Below are 24,240 nucleotides of genomic sequence, written 5' to 3'. Positions count from 1 at the left end.
AGCATGGGGAGCACATGCCTTGCCAGGGGCTAGTGCCACCCATCCCCGTGCCAGGCACCCAGCGATGCCATGGACACAAACTATGGGATGGCTAAAGGATGGCAAATACCTGTAGAGTCCATTCCTCCCCGGCAACACAAGCAGCACTTGCACGTGGCTCTGACAGATAGGAGGGACAAGAAGACCTGTCCCATGGTTATCGTGCCAGCTGAGGACAGACGCAATAACTGGAGAGCTGCCTCCCAGACCCACTAGACCACCAGGAACAGAGACCTGTAAACTCATTACATTGCTTCTGACAGCTTACAAGCACGCTGCCTTCTGTGACAAGCCCCTCCAAGCACCACCACGCTCACAAACAAGCACCATGGGCTCAGGAGCATCCTGCGTGACTGCTGATGCTCAAGAAAGGAGTGCAGGGGGATGTGAGCCCCCTCAGCGTTAGAGAAGCATCAGAGATGTATTGACCAAGCTAAAGTTTGCACCCCCCAAATTCATGCGGCCTTGCCCTGCCCATAGGGATAGGAGGAAATGTGGATTTTAATAATTAGGGATGCCAACGTAAAGACCCTTCTGTGTGCTGCCCTGTACAGAATGATCCTGCCTGCGAAGAGCTAAGGTACCTCCTGGTACCATGAGTTGCTGCCCTACTCTTCCAGCCGGCATGCGTCCCACCCTGCCAGCAACCCAGACCCACCGCAGGGCTGCTTCTTATCAAGTTTCAGCTCCCTCCCCTCGGCAGATAAGCTCCAGCCTGGACCTGCTGCCGCCTCTCTGCAAGGAAGCCTGCGTGTAGCTGCTCAGGAATGCTCAAGCCATTCAGGTCCCAGCAGCCCAACCTGGGAACATCAAAGTCTTTGTCCCAGCTTCAGGCCTAAGAAGAGTTTTGAGCTGTCCAGCTCTTCAAATCCCGTTCCTCCCTGCTTCCAGCAACTCTGTCCTCACCCCGGGGCAGTCCAGGCACTGGGAGTAAGATCTGCTGGAGATCTCCAGGCTGACGTGCCTGTGCCCAAGGACAGAGATGAACCAGCTTCGGCGCACAGGCAGAGTCCCTTGGGCCCTTCCCGGCAGCGCTGGGAAGGTGATTTGCAGCTCCCAAGAATCCCTTGGATGATGCACATGTGTGATTAGCTCCTGTCCCCCTCCAAGCCACACTGGACGAATGCAAGCATGGAACAAGCATGCAGGGAGCAGGCGAGCTTCCCCGGGTCCCCTCTGAGCCACTGCCCACCTCTGTGCCCCACCGGGATGGGAGCTGAGGGTGATGCGCTGGGTCCCGCCTGCCACAGCATCCTTCATCCCTCAGGACCCTCTAAATCAGCATCCCTCCCGATCCCCCCATGCAACCTGAACCTCTTTTGCCCTGTTTGAGTCCCTCACAACAATCGCTACAGCGGCGGCTGCAAAATTAGGCAGAGACAGGCTGTACTTCCACCCCCTCTGCCCGCTAATTATTAAGCTATGACAGGCACTTGGGCTGTGAAAATCACTCCCCATTTTCTTGCAGCTTTGAAGCAATTTTCCTGAGGTCTCTCGCAGCTCCCAGCTTGCGTCCCGGCTCTCGAGCTGGCAGCCTGGTGAAGGGCAGTGGGAGCCGGGGCCGGCAGCGTCCAGCACGCTGCACTCGAGGATACACGGGGAAACAGCCCTCGGACTCCTGAGCCAGGCAGACCCCAGCCTCCCAGCTCTCTTGGCATTTCCAGGAGCTGGGTTGGGGAGTTGCAGTCCCTGGTGTCTGGAAAGGGTTGCTGAACTGCCTGGGCCAGCCAGGTGGGGACAAACAAGTGACTGGACAGGTCTCGCTTGTATGAGCCAGCTTTTTTTGGAGGGCACCTGCACTCAGCTTCCCACTCCCAGCTCAGAGCGAGCCCTCAGTGTACCCTGTGCCCCCAGCTCAAAGCGAGCTCTCATCGAGCCCTGCTTCCCCCAATGCCCCCTGCAGATGTGCAGGGTTTTCTGCCTTCTTTAGATAATTTATGGTATGACGTCCTGCAGAGACACCCCTGCCTGTGCAGTCGGTGAGAGAACGGGACTGGGATGCAGGGGGCTCTGCGGCCACAAGCTCCTTGCCTGGGCAGGAGGTGGCTTGAGGGCTGGCAAGGGCTCCCCACGACCCCGGGCTGGCTCCCCACTGCTCCCCTACTGCCCACGGTTGCTTCCCCACTGCTCAGGGCTGGCTCCCTATGGTTGAAGCTGCCAGCTCGCTGCCCAGGGCTGGCTCCCTGCTGCCCAGGGCTCACTCTCCTATGGTTGGAGTTGGCTCCCCATGGCTGGAGCTGGCGCCCCACTGCTTGGAGCCGGCTCCTCGCTTCCCAGGGCTGGTTCCCCATGGCTGGAGCTGGCTCCCTACAGCTGGTGCTCACTCCCTGCTGCCTGGGCCATGGTTAGAGCTGGATCCCCATTTCTGCCTCTGTGCATCTCATGGTGTGGGTCAGCACCTGCTCTACACTCCAGACGACCACAGGTGGCCCGACTGCCAGCCCCATCCCTTGCCGTTCCCACCAGCGAGGCCAAACCTCAGCTGGAGGTGACCTCTCCCTGTGTCCTCCAAGCGACCCGAAGGGGCTGGGTTGGGTGGGTGGGTGGACTGGGTAGCCTGGAAGAACTGAGTGGGTGGGTAGGTGGATGGGGTGAGCTGTGTGTGTGGGTGCACGGGGTAATCTGAGAGGGTAGGGGGGGAGGACTGGGGTAATCTGGGGGGTGGGGGGGCTGGGTAGCCTGGATGGGTGGACTGGGTGAATGAGTGAACTGGGTGGATGGGTGAATGGGTGAACTGGGTGGGTGGACTGGGTAGCCTGAAAGAACTGGGTGCGTGGGTGGACGGGGTAATGTGGGGGAGTAGGGGTGGGGGGTGGACTGGGGTAATTGGGGGGGTGGTGAGGGGGGCTCTGGGTAGCCCGGGTGAACGGGTGGACCGGGTGGTTGGATGGGGTAACGTGGGTGGGTGGGTGGGTGGACTGGGTCGGTGGGAGGACTGGGTAACCCGGGTGGACGAGGCAGCCTGGGTGGACGGGGCAATCGGGGTGGGTGAAGTGGGTAACCTGGGTGGACTGGGTAGCCTGGGCGAGTGGAAGGATGGGATAAGCCGGGTGGGTGGGCTGGGTGGATGGGGTGGGTGGACGGGACAGCGGGTGGGAGGGTGGATGGGTTAATGCGGGTGGGCGCAGGGGCGTCCCGGGTGGAAGGGGCAGGAGCCGAGCATCCCGCGGCGGGGAGGAGGGGGCTGGCGGGGCTCGGGCCGGTCCCTCCCGTACCTGTTGCTGCGCGCATCCTGCCCCGGCGCTGGCCGCGCGGTGCCTTGCGCTGCGCGTTGCCCATCGTGCGCCGCCCCGGTCACGGCGCCGCCGCCCCCGCGCCGCTCCCCGCCCGCCCCATGCCTGCCCCGCGCCCGCCGGGGACGGGGACGAGCACGGGGAGGGGGAGGAGGAGGAGGAGGAGCCGCGCCGGCCCGAGCCGCAAACCCGGCGGGAGAGGGAGGGGCGGCCCGGGGGCGGGGAGGGGGCAGGGAAGGGAGCGGGGGTGATGGAGATGGGGGTGATGGGGCTGGGAATGGATGGGGGGGTCCTGGGGTGATGGGGCGCTCGGGGGGCGTGGGAGGCTCGTGAGGATGGTCCTGGGGCTGGAAATGGATGAGGGGCGCGAGGGGGTGGGGGGCCTGGGGGATGAAGGAGAACGGGGTGATGGAGATGGGGGTGGACGGGGCGTGCACAGAGTGGAAATGGATGAGGGGGTCCTGGGGGGCTCGGGGTGCGTGGGGGTTCGTGAGGATGGTCCTGGGGCTGGGAATGGATGGGGGGTGCTGGCGGGTCCTGGGGTTGGGTGGGGGGCCCTGGGGGTGGTGGAGATGGGGTTGGGATGCGGGGGTGATGGAGATGGGGGTGATGGAGACGGGGGTGGATGGGGGCAATAGGGCTGGGAATGGATGGGAGGTCCTGGGGTGATGGGGATGGGGGTCCTTTGGGTGCTGGGGGTGTGTGAGGATGGTCCTGGGGCTGGGAATGGATGGGAGATGCTGGGGGGTCCTGGGGTTGGGTGGGGAGCCCTGGGGGTGATGACACTGGGGTTGGGTGGGGATGCAGGGGGTGATGGAGACGGGCATGCACGGGGCGGGAATGGATGGGGGATCCTGGGGTGACGGGGTTGGGGGTCCTTGGGGTGCTGGGGGTGCATGGGGGGTCTAGAGGGTGGTCCTGGGCCTGGGGATGGAGCTGGGGTGCAGGGGGGTCGTGGGGTTGGGATGCAGGGGTGATGGAGATGGGGGTGGATGGGGGTGATAGGGCTGGGAATAGATGGGGGGTCCTGGGGCTAGGAGTGGGTTGTGAGTGTGGTCCTGGGGCTGGGAATGGAAGGGGGGTGCTGGGGGATGCTGGGGTTGGGTGGGGGGCCCTGGGGGTGATGACACTGGGGTTGGGTAGGGATGCAGGGGTGATGGAGATGGGGGTGTATGGGGCATGCATAGGTGGTCCTGGGGCTGGGAATAGACGGGGGATGCTGGGGTTGAATGGGGGACGCTGGGGGTGATGGAGTTGGGTTGAGTGGGGATGCAGGGGGTGATGGGGCTGGGAGTGGATGGGGGTGATAGGACTGGGAATAGATGGGGGGTCTCGGGGCTGGGAGTAGGTTGTGAGGGTGGTCCTGGGAATGGATGGGGGGCCCTGGGGTTGAGTGGGGGGCCCTGAGGGTGATGGTGCTGGGAATGGATGGGGTGTACTGGGGTTGGGGGTTTGCAGGGGGAGATGGGACTGGGGATGGGGGGGAGGGGATTGGATTGGTCATGCAGGGGGTGATGGGGATGGTGGCGGGTGGGGGGTCCTGGGGGTGATGGGACTGGGGTTGGGTGAGTGGGAGGTGATGGGGCTGGAAGTGGAGTCCTGGGGTTTGGTGGGCGACTCTCAGGGTGATGGGGCTGGGGGTGGATGGACGGTGCAGGGGGTGGTGGGGATGGAGATGGGTGGGTGGCACTGGGGTGATGGGGGTGGGTGTTGGGTGGGGATGCAGGGGTGATGGAGATGAGGGTGGATGGGGGTGATGGGGCTGGGAAAGGATGGGGGTCCTGGGGAGTCCTGGAGTTGCAGGGGGGCGGGGCTTGGGGGGTGCAAGGGTTGGGTGGGGGTGCAGGGGGTGATGGGGAACCTGGGACTGGCCCTGTGGTGTCAGAGGCTGGGTAGGGCCTGGCTGGAGGCAGGAGGGCAGGGAGCGTGAAGCTCCAAGAGCAGCTTGAGCCCTGCACAGCTGGGAGACAGGAGACCACGGGGCGAGAGCTCTTGGAGCTGGCCCCCGCTGGGGAAAGCTTGGATGAAAGCCATGGGACCAAAGTCCAGGCCTGTCCAGGCCTCCTCTGGCAGGAGAAACTGGGGGGTCTCTGGCTGGCAGCACCTTCAAGGGCTCCATGCCTGGGGCTGAGCATCTGGGCAGAGCTATGCTTGGGGACCCCTGTGAGCCTGGATTGCCTTTGGGCTCCATCTTCCCCAGTGCAAACCTCACCATAAACCTCTGATGGGGAGAAAAACCTTCTAGGTGAGGGGAAACTTGCTTAGCGTGGCCTGGACCCCAGCCTGCCGGGAGCTAGCGGTGTCCCGGGCTGAAGCATCCCTAACGCCGGGGCTCAGCAGCTGCGCAGCGACAGAAAGGACCAGAAAGGGCTGGGAGGTTGTTATGGAAACAGCCACAAATTGGATCAGTACTTGGCGCAAGGAGCAGTTTGTGTGACTGATGTGGGAGCAGGTGGGTGTGACAGCCTGCGTCGGGGCGGGGGACCCACGCTGGCACCCCCATCCCCACGCTGCGCCCCCATGTCCACGCTGTGCCCCTATCTCCATGCTGGCACCCCCATCCCCATGCTGTCACCCCTGTCCCCACTCTGTGCTCCTGTCCCCGTGCTGGCACCCCTGTCCCCATGCTGTGCCCCCATCTCCATGCTGGCATCCCCTTCCCCACGCTGGCATCCCTGTCTCCACACTGTCACCTCTATCCCCACACTGGCACCCCTGTCCCCATGTTGTCACTGCTGTCCCCACAGTGTCACCCCTGCCCCTGCACTGTAACCCGTCCCCACACTGGCACCTCTGTCCCTGCACTGTCACCTGTCCCCACACTGGCACCTCTGTCCCTGCACTGTCACCTGTCCCCACACTGTCACCTGTCCCCACACTGGCACCTCTGTCCCTGCACTGTAACCCATCCCCATGCTGGCACCTCTGTCCCTGCACTGTCCCCCGTCCCCACACTGTGCCGCTTGCTGTCAGGGCCGCGGCAGCTCTTTGGCTGGTGGGGACAGCGATGGGACGGTGGCAGGAGCCGCGGGCGGCACAGCCGTTCTCCCCCCTGCCCTGGCCCCCGCACACCCTCTGGGGGGACGACGGACCGAGCCGAGCCTGGCGTGGGCTGTAAAAATGCCATCGAGAAAATCTTTTCTCCCGTTCTCCCAAGCCCCCAGTCAGGCCGAGGCGCACGGGGTTGTGCCACGCTGCGGCGGCTCCTCTGCCAACCCACCCAGCTGTTTCTCCTCACCGTGTCCCGGGGAGCCCAGCAAGCTTCCCACTGCTCTGAGCTACCCGTCATCTTTTGCAGCAAAGCCCTCGCCCCTGTGTCCCCCTCCGCGCCCCGTGGGTGTGTGCAGCTCGCCCCCGCTTTCCCAACTGCGCGCTTCTCGCAGCCCATGCCAGCTCCCTGCGCACTGCCGAGCGGCTCCCGTGCGATCCTTCCCACCCCAACAGGGCCAGCGAAGGGGCAAGAAGGCGAGTGCCTCGAAGGTGCCCCAGCCGCCCGCTGTGGCCGTGGGACAGCAAACCCCACGCCGGCTGCTCCATCCAGCCCCGAGCGCGAGAGCAGCTCAGCGCTCTCTTTCCAAAGCAGCTCCTCTGCTGGCAGGGAAAGCAGCCTCTCTGAAGAAGCCATAAACACTCGCTAAGTGGATGAGCTGATGATTTTCTGGCCAAGAGACCATGTTAAAATGCAATAACCAGCGAAGCAGATGAGCTCATTGGAGAACAACGGCTCGGGGCTGTGCCAAGCCCGGGGGAGCAGGAACAGGGCAGCCCCTCTGCTCGCCCCATCCTGCCCTCCCGCACCACCCAGCTGCCCTTCGAGGCCCTGGCAGGGAATCTGCCTGCAGGGACTGCAAACCTGGGCTGAAACTGCCGTGCCACCTCGTGTCCCCTCCAGGTTCTGCATTCCTGGGATTCCTCCAGTGCTGCAACAGATTTCCTTGCTCCCAGGAGCTGCCCTCTGGGCTCACCCAACCTCCCTGGGACAGGACATCACTGCCCTCCCTGCTGCTGGTGTGCCCAGGGCTGGAGGAGCTGGTGGTCTTGCTCCCTCCAAGCACCTGTGTCCTCGGCAGCCGCTGGAGCGGCACCAACGCCACGTGCCCACGACCTGGAGCTTGGCATCACTGTGCCCAGCTCCAGCCGTGACACAGCCAGGCTCTCCTCCAGGCTCAGGACCGCTGCTCCCAGCACCAGCGCCTTCCCAGCTGCTCACGGGTGGGAAAATACACCGTGGGCTCAGCATCAGGGGCCACTGTGTCACCAGCACGGGACAAGCTGCCCACAGAGAGGGTCACGCCCAGGGGACACACGGATCCTGGACCTGATCACCCCAACAACCTGCACCAGCACCCTCAGCCACCCAGAGCTTCCTCTGGCTTGGGAAAACTGAACTCACCCCAAAAGTGCTGCTCGAGAGAGACAATGCAGACCTGGACTGCCACCATGTGCCATGATGCTGTCAATCATTTGTGTCATTTATGAGCCCATCAGCAGAGACACTGGGGTGCAAAGTGTGGCGCTGGCATCCCCCCCCCCCACCTCCAGCCACTGGATCCTGCAGCACCTCTGCCCGCTGGGCACCTTCCATGGGGTCCCTGGAGATACTCACTGTCCCAGCACAAGCCTATGGTGAGGAAAAGGAGGACACATCCAGCCCTAGGGCTGGGCAAGGTGCTGCCCTGGGGAGCAGAGGGCACTGCACCCTCCCAGGGCTCTGCCTGCTGTCACACTCAGTGTGTCCTTGTGTGACAGACAACGGGGTCCCCAGCCGGCCCCATCCCACCATCCCCATCACTGAGCATGTGTGGGTAGGAGCCAGAGGGAGCCAAGCAGGCAGCTCTGCCCATCCTGGCCATGCGGGGAAACCCTGGGGCTGCCAGAACCCACCTGTGGGGACAGCCGCCTGTCCCGTGCCACGCACCCACCATGCTCCGACCCTTGTCCTGCAGAGCTGCCAGCTCCCTCCCTGAGCCGGACAGGGAATCCAGCAGGCGGGGAGGAGGATAAAACTTCTACGTACCCAGCTCTGCCTCCTCCTCTTCCTCTCCTTGTAGGGACTGAGGCCACAGGGGACAAAAGCTGCCCCGTGTCCCACCGCCTGCCTTGAGCACCCATGGTCGCGCACAGGGTGAGCTGGCGGCCGCCCCGTTCCGGAGCGGCGTATAGTCTGATAGTCAACTCTGCTGCTCACTTGCTCGCTAATGTTAACTAGATCCAGGTTTGCTGGGAGAAAAGCTGGATGGAAAGGCTTCTCCCACCCTAGGCCGGTCCCTTCTTAAAGATATAGCTACGCGTCGCTGCTGCAGATGCTGCAGCCACGGAGCTGGAGCAGCTGCCGCTCAGCTGGCGGGAGATCCTGGGAGCCACAATGAGGGATGCAATCCATGGGACCCCTGGAGGGGAGATGCCACCCCAGTGCCCACGCTGTCGGGCCGTGCCAGCTCATGTGGCTGTGGGCAGCGCCAGCTTCCCCCTTCCCGTAGTTAACGGAACTGGGTGGAAGGGCTTTGCTCCAAGCCTGGAGCAGATCGAGCAGTCCTCCTTGCCTGTCTGTGGGGAGGGGATGGCCCCACAGCACTCCCCACACCTGCAGCGATAGCACTGGGCTCAGGGGGGCTTGCGGAGAGGCTTTAGAAGACCCTTACCAAAACACGGGTGGCACAAGGCTGACAGGCGCCATGCGCGGCCCGGCACGACTCACGACAGTGCTTTGTGCTGCTGGCTCTGCCAGGGGCTTCCCTTAACCACAGACCTTCACTGTGGCTCAAGAACTCCTGGGGCAGTCGAATGAGGTGTGGGACACTTAAGTTTTCCTGTCACCCTGCCCTCACCTCTGGCTATGCCTGCCCTACAGTTGAGCTGAAACCTGGGACCAGCAGGCAGCTTCTACCTGTACAAACCCCCAGCTTTTTGTCTGAGTTCTTCCAGCCAGCTCCCTTGCACTGGGAGCCCTTGGGCTTTCCACGGAAGTGTGAAACAAGCCATTCCCGTATGCACAGCATAGGCATCCACAGCCTGTCCTGGCCAAACCAAGAAAAGAGGGTTTGCAAACCCACAGGGCCACACAGCCTTGCAGAACCAGCATCGGCTGCAGCAGGGAAGACTCCGGGGCTGGCAAAGGTTTGGAAAGGCTGTGTATGCTCACGATGTCTGCTGTGTCCCAGAACCTGCCTGGCCGCTTGTGAGACAGCGGAGGGTGAGGATGCCGGGTGGGAAGCCTGGTGCAGCCAAAATGCATCGCAGGCATGGATGAACTGCTCAGGTGCAGGCGAAGCTGCACAGAGCACGAGCTGCCGTGCACCCACAAACTGCTTGTGCATGGGTCACGGGTGCTGTGTGAGCTGGATCAGCCACCTCCAGACCAGACGGTGCAGGCAGGTCTAGAAGATTTTAAGGAACAAACACAGCTCCTTCCCACCACCATGCATGCTTTTCTATGGCAAAACATCATCCCTAACCATGGACTGGGGGGGCAGAGCCTGCCAAGCAACTCTCCAGATGAATACACGCTGGAACCCCTCTTCTTGATGCTTCAGAGGGGCTCAGAGACCCTCCCTCTGCTCCAGCTCACTCGCATACCCACCAGTCGGCAGGGCTGCCTGCCTCGTCCAGACTCTACCCAAACCTAGCCTGCTGTTGGGTTTCTCTCCTAGTCTGAGTTACAATGGGAAGAACTGAAGCATCTCAGCTGCCCAGCAACCATTTGCCAAAGTCATCGGTCCCAGGGCTCACTAGGGAGCAGCCTGGAAAAGCCCAAAGAATCATAGAATCATAGAATCACCAGCTTGGAAAAGACCCAATGGATCATCGAATCCAACCATCCCCATCAATCCCTAAACCATGTCCCTCAGCACCTCGTCCACCCATCCCTTAAACCCCTCCAGGGAAGGTGACTCAACCTCCTCCCTCGGCAGCCTCTGCCAGTGCCCAGTGACCCTTTCTGTGAAAAATTTTTTCCTAATGTCCAGCCTAAACCTCCCCTGGTGGAGCTTGAGGCCATTCCCTCTCGTCCTGTCCCCTGCCCCTTGGGAGAAGAGCCCAGCTCCCTCCTCTCCACAACCTCCTTTCAGGTAGTTGTAGAGAGCAATGAGGTCTCCCCTCAGCCTCCTCTTCTCCAGGCTAAACACCCCCAGCTCTCTCAGCCGCTCCTCTTGTTCTCCAGCCCCCTCACCAGCTTTGTTGCTCTTCTCTGGACTCGCTCCAGAGCCTCAACATCCTTCTTATGGTGAGGGGCCCAGAGCTGAACACAGGATTCGAGGAGCGGTCTCTCCAGTGCCGAGTACAGAGGGAGAAGAACCTCCCTGGCCCTGCTGGCCATGCGGTGTCTGATCCAAGCCAAGATGCCATTGGCCTTCTTGGCCACCTGGGCCACTGCTGGCTCATGTTCAGTCGCTGTCAACCAACACCCCCAGGTCCCTCTCCTCCAGGCAGCTTTCCAGCCAGACTTATCCTAGTCTGTAGCTGCACAGGGTTGTTGTGCCCCAAGTTGGTTGGACTAGATGATCCAGTGGGTCTCTTCCAACCTGGTGATTCTATGATTCTATGATAAGTGCAGGATCCGGCATTCGCAGGCCCCACAGCCCCCTCCCAGGCTGGTTGTACCCTACAGCCTTCGGGGAGGGCAGGAAGGGAGCTGCTCCCACCCAGGCAGCCCCTTGCAGGTGGCCCCAGCAGCCCACGCGCTGCCTGACAGCCAGGACCACCCGGGACGCTGCCGGCTGCCGCGGTGAGGGGGAACGTGCGTGGGGGCCGGATGGAGTGGGAGAACCTCTCTGTGCACCGAGCAAGGGGCACCTACAAGCTGGGTCTGCAAAGAGAGATCTGCTCCTGTGTGGTGCGGCTGCGTGAGAGCCCCCAGGATGGCGATGGGCAAGCCCTGCTCAGCAGGGAGATGCCAGCATCTGCTGGGAGGGCTGGGAGAGAGCCCTGGTGCTCAGCACTGCGGGCAGGGAAGGAGCCTGGGCAGCTCCTGCCCCACTGATAGCTTGTGGGGGGGGCAGCCACGGGTGCAAGCAAACTGCAAGGGACAGTGAAGGGGTCTGCAAACATACAAGGCTTGTCTCAGGGCTGACTCCATAACATCAAAGACCCCACAAGTTCAAGTCGAGCCAACCCATGAACATCTTTCCAGGCACTGCCTTCCCCTCTCGGTGCCCACAAGCAGGGAACTGGTTACTTTGCTTGCTGTGAGCTACAGGAACGCTCTTCCTTGAGGATCTCAGAGACCATGAGAGCCATGGATGGGTGGAGGATCATCTGAGAGCAGCCAGCACGGAGCGCTGGTGGCACAGATCCCCAAAACCAGTGCATGCCCAGGAGCCCCGCGCCTCTGCAACAGGAACACGGGTGCACGCTCAGACACCTAAGTGCACGTGTGAGGATGGTGTTTGCCCTGTGCCAGGGATTGGGGTGCCCTAGTGCAGCCATGGGGACACTGAGGCAGGATGCAAGTTCATGCTGGGGTTGTGCTGCTCAGTATGGAACGTGGCCAGTGACTCAAGGTGCCAGGAAGAGAGGAAAATTGCCACTAACAGTCATTGCCTGCTTAATTGGGATAATTAGCTCGATCCCCACATCTGCCATGATTAGATTAACTTGAGGTGCTAACAACCTGCTCCCCAATGCCCACCACGCTCAGCCTCCCCCCGCACTAAGGTTCCCAGAGCTGCAAACGGCTGCCAGTCACTGCCATGTGCCAGCCTGGTGTCTGCACCGGGGGCCAGGGCTCCAGGGGATGGGGTGGGTCACCCAGGTGTGCCGGTGGGTACTCACCCAGAGCCACGCACACACTGCTGCCGGCTCCCGGAGCGCCAGCCTGCTCCCCCGCCAGCGGCATCGCGTTGCCCGTTGTGGGAGGCTGTCCTCACTGCCAGGCACGAGCGCAGGAGGGGGGTGGCAGAGCCCGCTGGCATGGTGAGAAGAGTCGATTCTCCCCACCAGCACACTCAGCCTGTTCAGCACCGTGCGAGCTCTCCCTCAATCCCAGCTTTGTGCTGCCAAGGAAGGGTCCCCATGCGCACGCATCGGCCAGCGTGCTGCTCAGCCCCAGTGCCAGCAGGGCAGCCGTGGGGTGCTGGGTACCAGGTATCTGGGCAGCATGGGCCATGGTGGGATCTGAATAGGAGTCCTCAAAGGGCTCATGGGTTCCTGAGCAGCCATGGGACGGAGGTCCTTGATGGGTCCGCGTTTCCCCTCATGCCCATCAGGAATGAAGCCGTGGGTGCCCAGCGTGCACAGGGTTGGCCCCTGGTGGTATTTGGGCTGTTCTGCGCAGTGCCAGGCACAGCCACAGCCCCCGTGGGTGGCAGTGAGGCCACAGGACATGCCTCAAGGAGGTACATGGGGCACCCCACTACTCAGGGGTCACACAGAATCACAGAATCACGAGGTTGGAAAAGACCCACAGGATCATTGAGTCCAACCATTCCTATCAACCACTAAACCATGTCCCTCAGCACCTCATCCACCTGTCCTTTAAATACCTCTAGGGATTGTAGCTCAACCCACTCCCTTGGCAGCCTCTGCCAGCATCCAATGACTATTTCCGTGAAAACTTTTCTTCTTATATCCAGCCTGAAACTCCCCTGGCAGAGCTTGAGGCCATTCCCTCTTGTCCTGTCCCCTGTCACTTGGGAGAAGAGCCCAGCTCCCTCCTCTCCACAACCTCCTTTCAGGTAGTTGTAGAGAGCAATGAGGTCTCCCCTCAGCCTCCTCTTCTCCAGGCTAAACATCCCCAGCTCTCTCTGCTGCTCCTCGTAAGACCTGTTCTCTGGCCCCAACACCCTTCCTCTAACAGGGTGGGGGTGCCCTGCCTGGAGGCAAACGCTACTGGCAGCTGGGATGGGGGACAGAGCAGCAGCCTTTGCTCTCTGTCTCAGTGTCCTGCAAGGGACAGGGCAGCTTCAGCTGGACAGTGGGGACAGCAAGGGCTGGGTGAGCGACACGAGGACATGAGGACACAGGCTCTGGGGTGCTGTGGGCTTTGGAGGCAGGACGTGTTGCTGGCGGCTTGTATCAGCATCCCCTGCCCCTGCTGTGGACATCCCTGTGAGGTGCCCGCAGCACAGAGCCGCCCGGCACCCGCAGGTGCCACAGCGCTGCCAGCTGGGTGCTCTGCTTGCTTTGCCAGCTCCACTGTGCCCTTGCCCCAGTGCCCCATCAGCCCAGTGATGGGAGCATTCCTGAAACCCGTGCTCACTGGGAGCCACAGCCTGGACCTTGGACCTGGGGCAAAGCTCTGGGGTGCTCTGAAAGCCCAGCATGAGGCCCTCTGCCCCACATGGGGTTGTGGTGGGCACTCTGCACGCTGGCCCCAGTATTTCACCCCTGGGAGCAGGGGTAGGAACTCTGGCCATGGCAGCTGGAAGCCTTCCAGTGATACAACAATAAAATAGTTTAGGTTGGAAGGGACCTTAAAGCCCACCCAGTTCCAACCCACTGCCACGGGCAGGGACACCTCCCACTGCATCAAATTGCTCCAAGCCCCATCCAACCCAGCCCCGGCTGGTAGTAGGGAGCCTGGCCCTGGGGTGAGAAGCTCCTGCCTTTCAGTTATTACAGCCTCAACACGACCGTTCCTGAACCCGGGAGCAGCAATACACACTGCGTGGAGATGCTCCACCAGCTTTGTGCAGCATCTGGCACCTGACAGCTAGGAAAGTCTTCCAAAGGTGCTGGGGCAACGAGATGAGAATCTGCAGCAGGGTAAGTGCTTGTAGCGTCACCCCTGAGTCCAGCATGTGGCAACACCAAGAAGCATCCTCTCGAGGTGGGACAGAGCCCTCCAGCTTGGTCCAGAGCGTCACCTACTCTCTGGAACCCAGCCACACCAACTACTGGTCTTTACAAAGAAACTGGCTGAAGAAGAGAGTGGAAGGCCCTTCTGTGAGTCAGGATGTTCCATTGGGTGCTACCAGAAACTCAGCCAGCAAAATGATCACCCCGCTTCTCCTCGCTGCTCAGACAACCTAGACACAAGCCGTGCGCAGCAATCCTGCCTGCATGCTCACACCTCTTCCTTCTCTGAACACCAAGACGTTCCACAGCCGGAAAACTGTTTGCCAAGGTGAGCTTCAACTCTTCCTTCCACATGGAGGTGAATGCATCCTTCAGACTGCTTTCAGATGACATAGCCTTCTTTGGAGACACATAGTTGAAGCTTATCCATGTTCCTGCACACCACGACCACTGCCATATTCACAGCCGACGTGATGTTATAAGAGGAAGCATTCTAGCACAGGAACACTAAAAGTAAAAGAGTTGCTGTTCAAAGCTCCTGCTTCAGGGTCTGGGCCAGGCAGGAGGAAACAGGGACACCAGGGACTGCACAACCACAGGTGTGATGGGAGCGGATTGTGATGATGGAGGGGGGCAAAGCCCAGCTAGGGCTGCTTTTTCACGGAATCATGGAATCATTTGGTTGGAAAAGACCTTTGAGATTGAGTCCAGCTGTCCCTGTCCACTACTGAACCATCCTCGAGCACCTGTCTTTTAAACACCTCCAAAGATGGTGACTCTCTACAACTACCTGAAAGGAGGTTGTGGAGAGGAGGGAGCTGGGCTCTTCTCCCAAGTGACAGGGGACAGGACGAGAGGGAATGGCCTCAAGCTCCACCAGGGGAGGTTCAGGCTGGACATCCCAAGAAAATTTTTCACAGAGAGGGTTATTGGGCACTGGCAGAGGCTGCCTAGGGAGGGGGTTGTGTCACTTTCGCTGGAGGTGTTTAAGGGATGGGTGGATGAGGTGCTGAGGGACATGGTTTAGTGATTGATAGGAATGGTTGGACTCAATGATCCTGTGGATTTTTTCCAACCTAGTGATTCTGTGATTCTGTGTGACTCCCCCACTGCCCTGGGCAGCTGTTCCAGTGCCTCAGAACCCTTTCAGAGAAAAAGTTTTTCCTAATATCAAATCTAAACCTCCCATGGTGCCACTTAAAGCCATTTTCTCTCATCCTATTTTTTATTACTAAGGAGAAGAGACCAGCACCCACCTCATTCCACCTTCCTTGCCAGGAGCTGCAGAGCACAATGAGGTCTCCCCTCAGCCTCCTCTTCTCCAGGCTAAACAGCCCCAGCTCCCTCAGCTGCTCCAACCCCTGTTCTCCAGCCCCTTCTCCAGCTCCATTCCCTTCTCCAGACGTGCTCCAGCCCCCCAAGGTCTTTCCTTCACTGAGGGGCCCAAAACTGAACCCAGGATTCGAGGTGCAGCCTCACCAGCACCGCGTCCAGGGGGACAATCCCTTCCCTCCTCCTGCTGGCCACCCCGTGGCTGATCCAAGCCAGGATGCTCTTGGCCTTCTTGGCCACCTGGGTCACTGCTGGCTTGTGTTCAGCCGCTGTTGACCAGCACTCCCAGGTCCTTCTCTGCCGGGCACCTTGAGCAATGTAGGGAAGCTGCTGAAAGGCAGTGATGGTGTCTCCTCTGAACCACCCTGCTGCCTGCAGCACACGGTTGGGGAGCAGCTGTCAGCCCACGGCTGAGGGTGGCTACCAGACAAAGTGGGTCTGGGTGGGACGTGCGTTATTCATTGATCCACCTTTTCACCAAGCTGCTCCTGCAGACGGATCCTGTCAAGACTGAGGGTGCGGCTCCCTGCTCCCTTTGTCTGGCAGCTGGAGCCATCCATCCCAGCTTTGGTCAGGTTCCCATCTCCCGCCCACGCCGAGGCAGCCTTTAGGGGAGCTGCGCTCTCCCGTCCAATGCTGAAATCATTGCTGGTTTAGAAAAAAGCAGGCGGAGAAAACATCTTGGAGGTCTGCAAGGGTTCTGGGAGCTGTTCCGCTCAGCAGAGGAGGCTGTGGTGGGTTGTGGCCAGTCTGAGCAGTGTTGGGCTCCCAGGGTGGGGACCTCCACGAAACTGCTTCGGCACTGCTTGTCGGGGCAAGCAGCCCTCACCCCGCACTTGCCATAGCCATGGAATCATAGAATGGTTTGGGTTGGAAGGGACTTCAAAGCCCAACCATTTCCAACCCCCCTGCCACGGGCAGGGACACCTCCCACTGGAGCAGGGGCTCCAAGCCCCATCCAACCTGGCCTTGAACCCCTCCAGGGATGGGGCAGCCACCACTGCTCTGGGCACCCTGGGCCAGGGCCTCCCCACCCTCACAGCAAAACATTTCTGCCTAAGATCTCATCTCAGTTTGCCCTCTTTCAGCTCAAACCCATTCCCCCTCATCCTGTCCCTGCACTCCCTGATCAAAAGCCCCTCTCCAGCTTTCCTGAAGCCCCTTTCCGGATTCAAAGCTGCTCTAAGGTCTGTCCTGATGGCTGAGGAGATGCACAGCTGCCCTCTGACAAGTGCTCCTTCCTGGCAGTGGTGCTGGCCACTCTGGGTCAGGGCTGCTGTGGAGATGAGCAGTGGCTGCTGACACGCAGAGGACGAAGACACATCTCACGCTGAACCAACTGTTCTTGTTCCCTGGGTTTGAGTTTTTTCCAGGGCTGACGAGAGCCCTGCACCGCTCCCAAGCGTCTTCACTAAGACCTGAAAGGCACTGACCCCATGGAGAGTGGCTGCGGGGCTGGAGGGAGCAGGGCGCAGCTAACCAGACCCTAGGACTGAGCCATGGGTCTGCAGCAGGTTCACACGGGTGCGTCCCTGGGGCTGTGGTCATGGCTGCAAGGGGTGGCTGCAGCCCTGGCACCGGCTCCTCCTGGGGCTGAGGGACAGCCCAGCCACTCCAGCCTGGCAGGGAACTCCAACAAGTCAGCAAGGGTTCTTTCCTTTCCTTTCCCCTCCTTTCCTTTCCCCTCCTTTCCTTTCCCCTCCTTTCCTTTCCCCTCCTTTCCCCGCCTCTTCCTCTTCCTCTTCCTCTTCCTCTTCCTCTTCCTCTTCCTCTTCCTCTTCCTCTTCCTCTTCCTCTTCCTCTTCTCTTTCTCTCTTCTCTCGCTCTTTCTCTCGCTCTTTCTCTCGCTCTTTCTCTCCTTTTTTCTTTTAAACCAGTGACAGGAGCCGGGGAATAATGTCTGTGCCAGCCCTTACCCACCCAGTGAGCAAGAGTCAGAGATGTGGAGGGCAGCAGCCATGGGCTGGTTGACGGCTCTGCCTGTCTCGGTGGCTTGTTTTAAGACGAAGGCTGGGAGGTCAGAGTACAGCGAACGCTGCATGTTTCAGCGAGAGCAGTAAACAGCTCCTCCTGCCAGCACAGCCCAGGGTTTCTTCCAGAGAATCATCCCCACAGCTCTTCAGGGACGATGGTTTAAATAGCTCTCGGCGCCGGGGCCCCATCCTTTTCCTTGCTGAGATCTATTTCTAGAGCTGCTGGGTCCTGAGGGGAGAGGGCTGAGCTGGGGGAGCTGGCTCAGCTCATCCAGCCGGTGCCCATGGAGCCACATCCCAGTTGGAGGTCAGCACTGGGGGCTTCCCTGGCCTGCCAAGTGCAAGCGCTGGCAGGAGAGCTGTGCCCAGTGCCTCCCCTCCAAGACGTGCCTGGGCCAGGGGGAGTGGGACGAGGAGCCTGCTCTGCCCTTGGCTGCAGCGGGACCGCTGTGCCCAGCCCTGGCGTCCTTCCCTCCCCGCAGAGCCACTGCTCCCTGGGGTCAGACGCACACCCTTCTGGCTCTCCAGCAACTGTGAATGAAGAAGAGCAGAGGAATCTGAGAGCCCTTGGCTGCTGCTGAAGAACTCCTCCAGCTCTTTGTGGTGCAGGTCCTTCATCCGGCAGCAACGCTGCCACACCAGCTTCTCCCCACTCCTGATGAGGAAGACAAAGCAGCTCCCAGAGCCTCCACAGCTGGGGACCTGATCTCCCCAGCCATGGGGCTTCTCTTGACAGCAAGGACACCATGGCTTTTGGATCAAAGGCTTCTGACTCAGCTGGGTATGCCCAGACCTGGGAATTGAAGCGACACGAGGACTGTCCTTGGGAAGGGCAAATCACCATGTGCCAACCTGAGCTGGAGTGAGCTTGGCTGCTCAGGGCTCGGCAGCCAACCCTGTGCCCTGCCTCTCCATGGGCAGCATGGCTGTGCTCTCCTGGGGAGCGCTCCCACGTACTGCAAGACCCCCAAGAATCATATAATCCTTAAGGTTGGAAAAGACCTCTCAGCTCATCCAGTCCAACCATCAGCCCAACCTCACTGTGCCTGCTAAATCACGTCCTGAACTAACACATCTACATGGCTTTTGAACCTCTCCAGGGTTGAAGATTCCACCATTGCCCTGGGCAGCCTCTTGTAGTGCCTCATCGCTCTTTTGGTAAAGAATTTTTTCCTGATATCCAATCTAAACCTCTCTTGGTGCATCAGAAGTCTCCTATCCTCACCATATGGTGTCAGCAAGGAGCCAGTGGATGGGATTAACCCAGCCCAGTGGAGATCGAAGCTGGCATCCTGTTGGGCTGATTCCAGCTCCAGCCTTGCCTGAAAGGGATAGCATCCACTCACTCCCGGTGCCTGATCCATCGCTATTCTTACAAGCTGGTCAAGGATGGCTGCAACACATCATCTGCACCCCACTGGCTCTGGAAACGCGATGCTAGGGCATGTTTGGTCCTGTTTGATTTCTCCTCACATCTCCCAGGGACAATATGGCGTTTTACTCCAGTTTAAAAGGAGAAAAGGAATTTTGGCCACTGGACTGTCTTCGAGAACATGAGCCAGCAGTGGCCCAAGTGGCCAAAAAGGCCAACAGCATCTGACTTGGATCAGCCATGGGGTGGCCAGCAGGAGCAGGGAAGGGACTGTCCCCCTGGACTCTGCACTAGTGAGATTGCACCTCGAATTCTGGGTTCAGCTTTGGGCCCCTCAGGAAAGACCTTGAGGGGCTGGAGCATGTCCGGAGAAGGGAATGGAGCTGGGGAAGGGGCTGGAGAACAAGGGTTGGAGCAGCTGAGGGAGCTGGGGCTGTTTAACCTGGAGAAGAGGAGGCTGAGAGGAGACCTCACCGCTCTATGCAGCTCCTGGAAAGGAGGTTGTGGTGAGGTGGGTGCTGGGCAGTTCTCCAGAGTATCAAGTGATGGGATGAGAGGAACTGGCCTCAAGTTGTGCCAGGGGAGGTTTACATTGGATGTTAGGAACCCCTTTGCTGAAAGGGTTCTCAGTCATTGGAACAGCTGCCCAGGGAAGTGGATAAGTACGGTTGGACTCAATGATCTCAAAGGTCTTTTCCAAATGAATGATTCTGTGATTCTAAGAAATGGAAATAAGGAAAAAAAAAACCCAAACCCCAAATCCTGAGTGGGGGGATTTTTAAGCATTTGTTCCTCACTCAGAGGACTCCACATGGTGCCACAGCTCGGTGCAAAGCGCTCCCATCCAGCCTTGGGCTGTCTCTGCTCTCCCTGCTGTGCTGGGTGCTGGGGGCATGCAAGGAGCTCCCTTCCTGCAGTGACATGAACCATTCCCTGGGGACAGGCTGATGCTGGAGCTCTTAGAAAAACAAACAACCAACGAAACAGCAAATGAAATTTTGTTCTTCCCTTAAGTAAAGAGTTCAGTAAAGCCAGGGGCTCCCGCATCCATCTGGCTGCAGGAACCACATCAGCAGATGGATGAGGAGCGGGTGGAGGGGGTGGGTAGTGCTCCCCTTGGGGTATGGGGAGAAATGAACCCCCCTCAAATCTGGAGATGGAGAAGGGGTGAAGGGGAGGTGTGGTGGGCACAGCTCCACTGACCTCACACCACCCCAGCTATTCACACAAAAAAAAACCCCAAGGCATTTTTAATGGATTGAGAGCAGCCCTGAGGAGAAAGACTTGGGGTGCTGGTGGGTGAGAAGCTCAACATGAGCTGGCAATAATTGCTTATAGCCCAGAAACCAAGCATCTCCTAGGCTGAATCCAAAGCAGTGGGACCAGCAGGGAGGGAGGGGATTCTGCCCCTCTGCTCTGCTCAGTGAGACCAAACCCGGAGCCCTGCGTCCAGTTCTGGAGTCCTCAGCTCAGGAAGGACATGGAGCTGTTGGAGCAAATCCAGAAGAGGCCATGGAAATGATGTGAGGGCTGGAGAACCTCCTGTACAGTGACAGGCTGAGAGAGTTGGGGTTGTTCAGCCTGGAGAAGAGACGGCAGTGGGGAGACCTTAAAGCAGCTTCCAGTGCTGAAAGGGGCTCCAGGAAAGCTGGGGAGGGGCTCTGGATCAGGGAGTGAAGGGATAGGACAAGGGGAATGGTTTTCAGCTGAAAGAGGGGAGATGGAGATGAGATCTTGGGAAGAAATGTTTTTCTGTGAGGGTGGGGAGGCCCTGGCCCAGGCTGCCCAGAGCAGTGGTGGCTGCCCCATCCCTGGAGGTGTTCAAGGGCAGGTTGGATGGGGCTTGGAGCCCCTGATCCAGTGGGAGGTGTCCCTGCCCATGGCAGGGGGTGAAACTGGATGGGCTTTGAGGTCCCTTCCAACCCAAACCATTCTATGTTTTTTCTCACCATGCACCTCCAATCCAGCATCTCAGGGAGCCCTACCTGCACACCTGCACACCTGCACATGTGCATTTTCATAGGGCTCCAATGAGGAGCTGCAGCACTATTTGCCCCCCACGTTATGCGCACTGCTTGGAACTGGCTTTGATGCTGCTCCATGAGAAACTCCAGGTACACGGCACTGACACACAGCTGAAAACACAACCTGGGGGCTACCAACCCAACTGCCTGCAGCAGCGGCTGCCTTCCCACCCTCGCTGTGCTGCAGCCCCCTCTGCTATCTCCCACATGCCGCTTGCAGTCACACAAGGCTCCTGCGGCCACCGAGAGGATTGCCAACCTGCCAGCCAGACTCAGGCAGTAAGGGACCATCTGCTCACCATCACGGCCAGCTCCTCCTCCCAGTGACACTGGTCCTGCACGTACAGTGACAAAGCTGCAGGGTTTGGCATTGTTGCTGCCTGTGGGTCAGCTTGGGGCACTATGCCACCTCCTTGTTCCCTCATTTCTCTACTGGCTGATGCGTGGGACTGCTGGAGCCTCTTCTTACCTCAGTAACTGGTTTGGTCCACCAGCGCTTGCAAGAGCAGTGCATCTCCCAGGCCAAGGCTGAGTGCTCCACTTGCTCCCTGCATCCGGGAAGCACGCTGCGAGGCTCTGGCAGTCATTTCCCACGGCTCCACACAGACAGAACAGCAAAACAGCACTTGCAAAGGGGTTTGCTGCATGCACAAGAGGCACGCGTTTCACAAAGGGCCTGAGAAATGCGCTGTGCTCCTGGGGAAAATATGCTCCAACAACGCTTCCCCGCCCCGTCCCACAAAGCCTTTTAAAATAATCTTTTATAAACAATTCCAAAACAAGCTTATTTTAAGCTTCTCCGAAATGGGCTGCCCGCTTCTGACCCAGCACAGAAGCCCATGCCAAACTGAAACACTTGAAATGAGAAATGAAAGCAGTCCAGGCAAAAACAAACTCTGCTCGCTGCCAGGAGAGGGGATGGGCAGATAGGACACCCGGCTACAATTTTTCCCGGCCACATAAAACCCGAGTGAAGACTGCTCCATGCTAATCTGCAACCACACACTGGCTGACAGTGAGGGGCTGGATACCTCAGTCCCCTGCCCCGGGAAGCGGGTGAAGCATCCAAGGTGAGGAACAGATCCCACAGCCCCGTGTCCCTGCTTTCCCGGAGAGCCTGGAATGAAACGGCCCCCAGCAACTGGGGACACAGCGTGAAACGCATGCTTGGCCGGCAGCCTGGAAAATGCCCACTGTGTGAGGGAAAATCAAGGCCAGGCAGAGGGACAGGCTGCTGCTGAGCTGTCCCAGCCTCACCCCAATGCCACAGGTCCGTGCGCTTCCCCTGCCTGCCCTGGCTACTGGTAAGGAAAGGGCTTGGCGATCCCCATCACCAATCCTCGGTTGCGCCGTTCCTCAGCTCTGCCGACAGAGCAGCAGGGACTTGGACAGCAGGAGCGCCTGGAGAGGTGCACCCAGTGGGACCACGACCGGGAATGGTGGCAGAGACCTCCCTGCACAGGGGAGGGGAGACAGGATCCCTCTCGGAGTGGGGTGCAGCCCTGACAGGAGTACCACGCATCCCCCTGCACCGGGGAGAGGAGATGAGACCATAGAATCATAGAATCACCACGTTGGGAAGAGCTGTGCCACACTGAGAAGCAGTGGAAATCAGCTCTGATGATGCAAGTGTGGAAAAATTATGGTAACGAACCACCTTTTCTTGTAGTATTTCTGTGTGCAAGCAGTAAGCACCATTATGGGAAAGGTTGGACTGGATGATCCAGTGGGTCCTTTCCAACCTAGTGATTCTACGATTCTGTGAAGATGCATCGGATCATCGAGTCCAACCATAATGGGGATGGAGTGGGGTGCAGCACAGACAGGGGTAGCGTGCATCCCGCGTAGTACCGAGGGGAGGAGACGGGATCCCTCTCGGAGCGGGATGTGGCCTCGACACGGGTACCCCAGGCTGCCCATCGCGCCGGGGAGGGGACACAGGACGGGGTGGGATGCAGCCCCGACGGGGGGGACCGCGCATCCCCCTGCACCGGGGAGCGGAGACGGGACGGAGCGGGGCGCAGCCCCGACGGGGGCCCCGTGCGTCTCCTCTTGCAGCGAGGAGGGCAGGCGGGATCCCTCTCGGAGCCGGGGGCAGGACGGGGTCCCTTACCGGGGTCCCTTACCGGGGTCCCTTACCTGTGTCCGCCCGCAGCAGCAGCGCCTGCAGGCGGGCGGTGCGGCGGTGCAGCCGCCCGGTGCGGTGCCCCAGGGCCAGGACGTGCCCCTCGATGTCCCCCAGGAGGGCGAGCGAGTGGCCGCAGAGCTCGGCGAGCTGGCGGAGCAGCGTGAGAGCCGCCAGGCTGCACACGTCCCGCAGCTCCGACAGCGGCAGCGCCGGCCGGCAGCGCCGGGACACCACGCGGCGCTTGTAGAACGGCATCGCCCGGCTCGGCTCGGGTCTGTTCGGCTCCTCTCGGCTCCGCTCGGCTCAGCTCGGCTCGGCTCGGCTCGGCCCGGTTCGGGTCTGTTCTGCTCCTCTCGGCTCCGCTCGGCTCGGCTCGGCTCAGCCCGGTTCGGGTCTGCTCTGCTCCTCTCGGCTCCGCTCGGCTCGGTTCGGCTCGGGCCGGTTCGGGTGGTGTCGGCTCCTCCCGGCCCGGCTGCCCCCGGCCAGCCCCGAGGCTGCGAGGGCTCTGCCGGCCGGTGGGAGGAGGAGGAGGAGGAGGAAGAAGAGGAGGAGGAGCGGCCCCGCTCGGGATGCTCGGGGTCCGGGGCAGCCGGGAGGGCGAGGGGGCTGCGAGTCCGCTCCGGGCTGAGCCCCCCGGGGCCGGTTCTGCCCTCCAGGTGCCAGCGCGGGGGACACCGGCACCTCCAGCGGCTCCTTTCCCTCCGGCTCCGGCTCCGGCTCGGCAGGGCGCGGGCACCGCAGCCGCCGATGCTTCCCTCCTGGTGACATTCGGGCACCATCAGCCCTTCCCACGGGTTCCTGGCTTCCCTGGGATCTTGGTGAGGTCTCTGGGGAAGCACATTCATCTTGCATTTTTCCAGCATTCCTCTCGCTGGGACGTTCCTGGCCCCCAGCAGCTGCTCTCCTCTGCCCGTTCCCCCTCTCCCCAGCGCACACTAAAGCAAATACTTGTGCTGGCTGAGGAGCAAAAATTCCCCTGTATGAAACCATCTGCCACCTGCCATGGGATGCTGCTGAGATATCCCGGTGCTGGGCGAGGCTCGGGCAGGGTGAAGCCCCTGAGCAGAGATGTGGGGCTGCTCTCTCCCCTAAGGGCGAGGGGGGGGAACACCTGGAATTGGATGTCACTACAGCCTTCAGAGCCTCTTCTCTCAGGTTCCTGGACCTACCATGCCGAGGAGTGCCCCGTACCACATGCCCCTGGCCATGTCCTGTTCAAGGAATGAGCCTGGTCAGGGTACCCCACACAGGGCGATGAGTTGGATTTCCCAGTCCTTCAGCCACGCTGCTCGCACCGAGGACCCGGTCAAGTGCAGGAACTCGCCATCCTCAGTGAGAGCGGCAGGGAGCGTAGAATCCCTGCCAGCACTCAAGGAGCCTTTTCCACTTTCCTAATCAGGTTAAA

At 60.3% G+C, this 24,240-nt stretch overlaps 1 protein-coding gene across 2 annotated transcripts in view; it reads right to left on the bottom strand.

The window, feature by feature from the left end:
• NHSL2 (NHS like 2) overlaps nt 1-23,105 on the bottom strand; it is a 42,521-nt gene extending 19,416 nt beyond the window's left edge. The window contains exon 1 of one of the 2 annotated variants that reach the window (XM_069867791.1): nt 22,847-23,105. In XM_069867791.1, the coding sequence (XP_069723892.1) occupies nt 22,847-23,090 (244 nt within the window). In that variant the 5' untranslated portion in view covers nt 23,091-23,105. Of the gene's footprint in view, nt 1-3,254; nt 3,367-22,846 lie in introns of those variants that run through there. The other variant, XM_069867793.1, reaches the window with a different exon arrangement.
• Nucleotides 23,106-24,240: the final 1,135 nt, after the last annotated feature.

Source organism: Phaenicophaeus curvirostris, chromosome 13 (genome assembly GCF_032191515.1).
Source record: "Phaenicophaeus curvirostris isolate KB17595 chromosome 13, BPBGC_Pcur_1.0, whole genome shotgun sequence".
In the NCBI taxonomy this organism is placed as follows: Eukaryota; Metazoa; Chordata; class Aves; order Cuculiformes; family Cuculidae; genus Phaenicophaeus; species Phaenicophaeus curvirostris.
The sequence above is the reverse complement of the archived record's forward strand: the minus strand, read 5'-3'. Positions and strand labels throughout refer to the sequence as shown.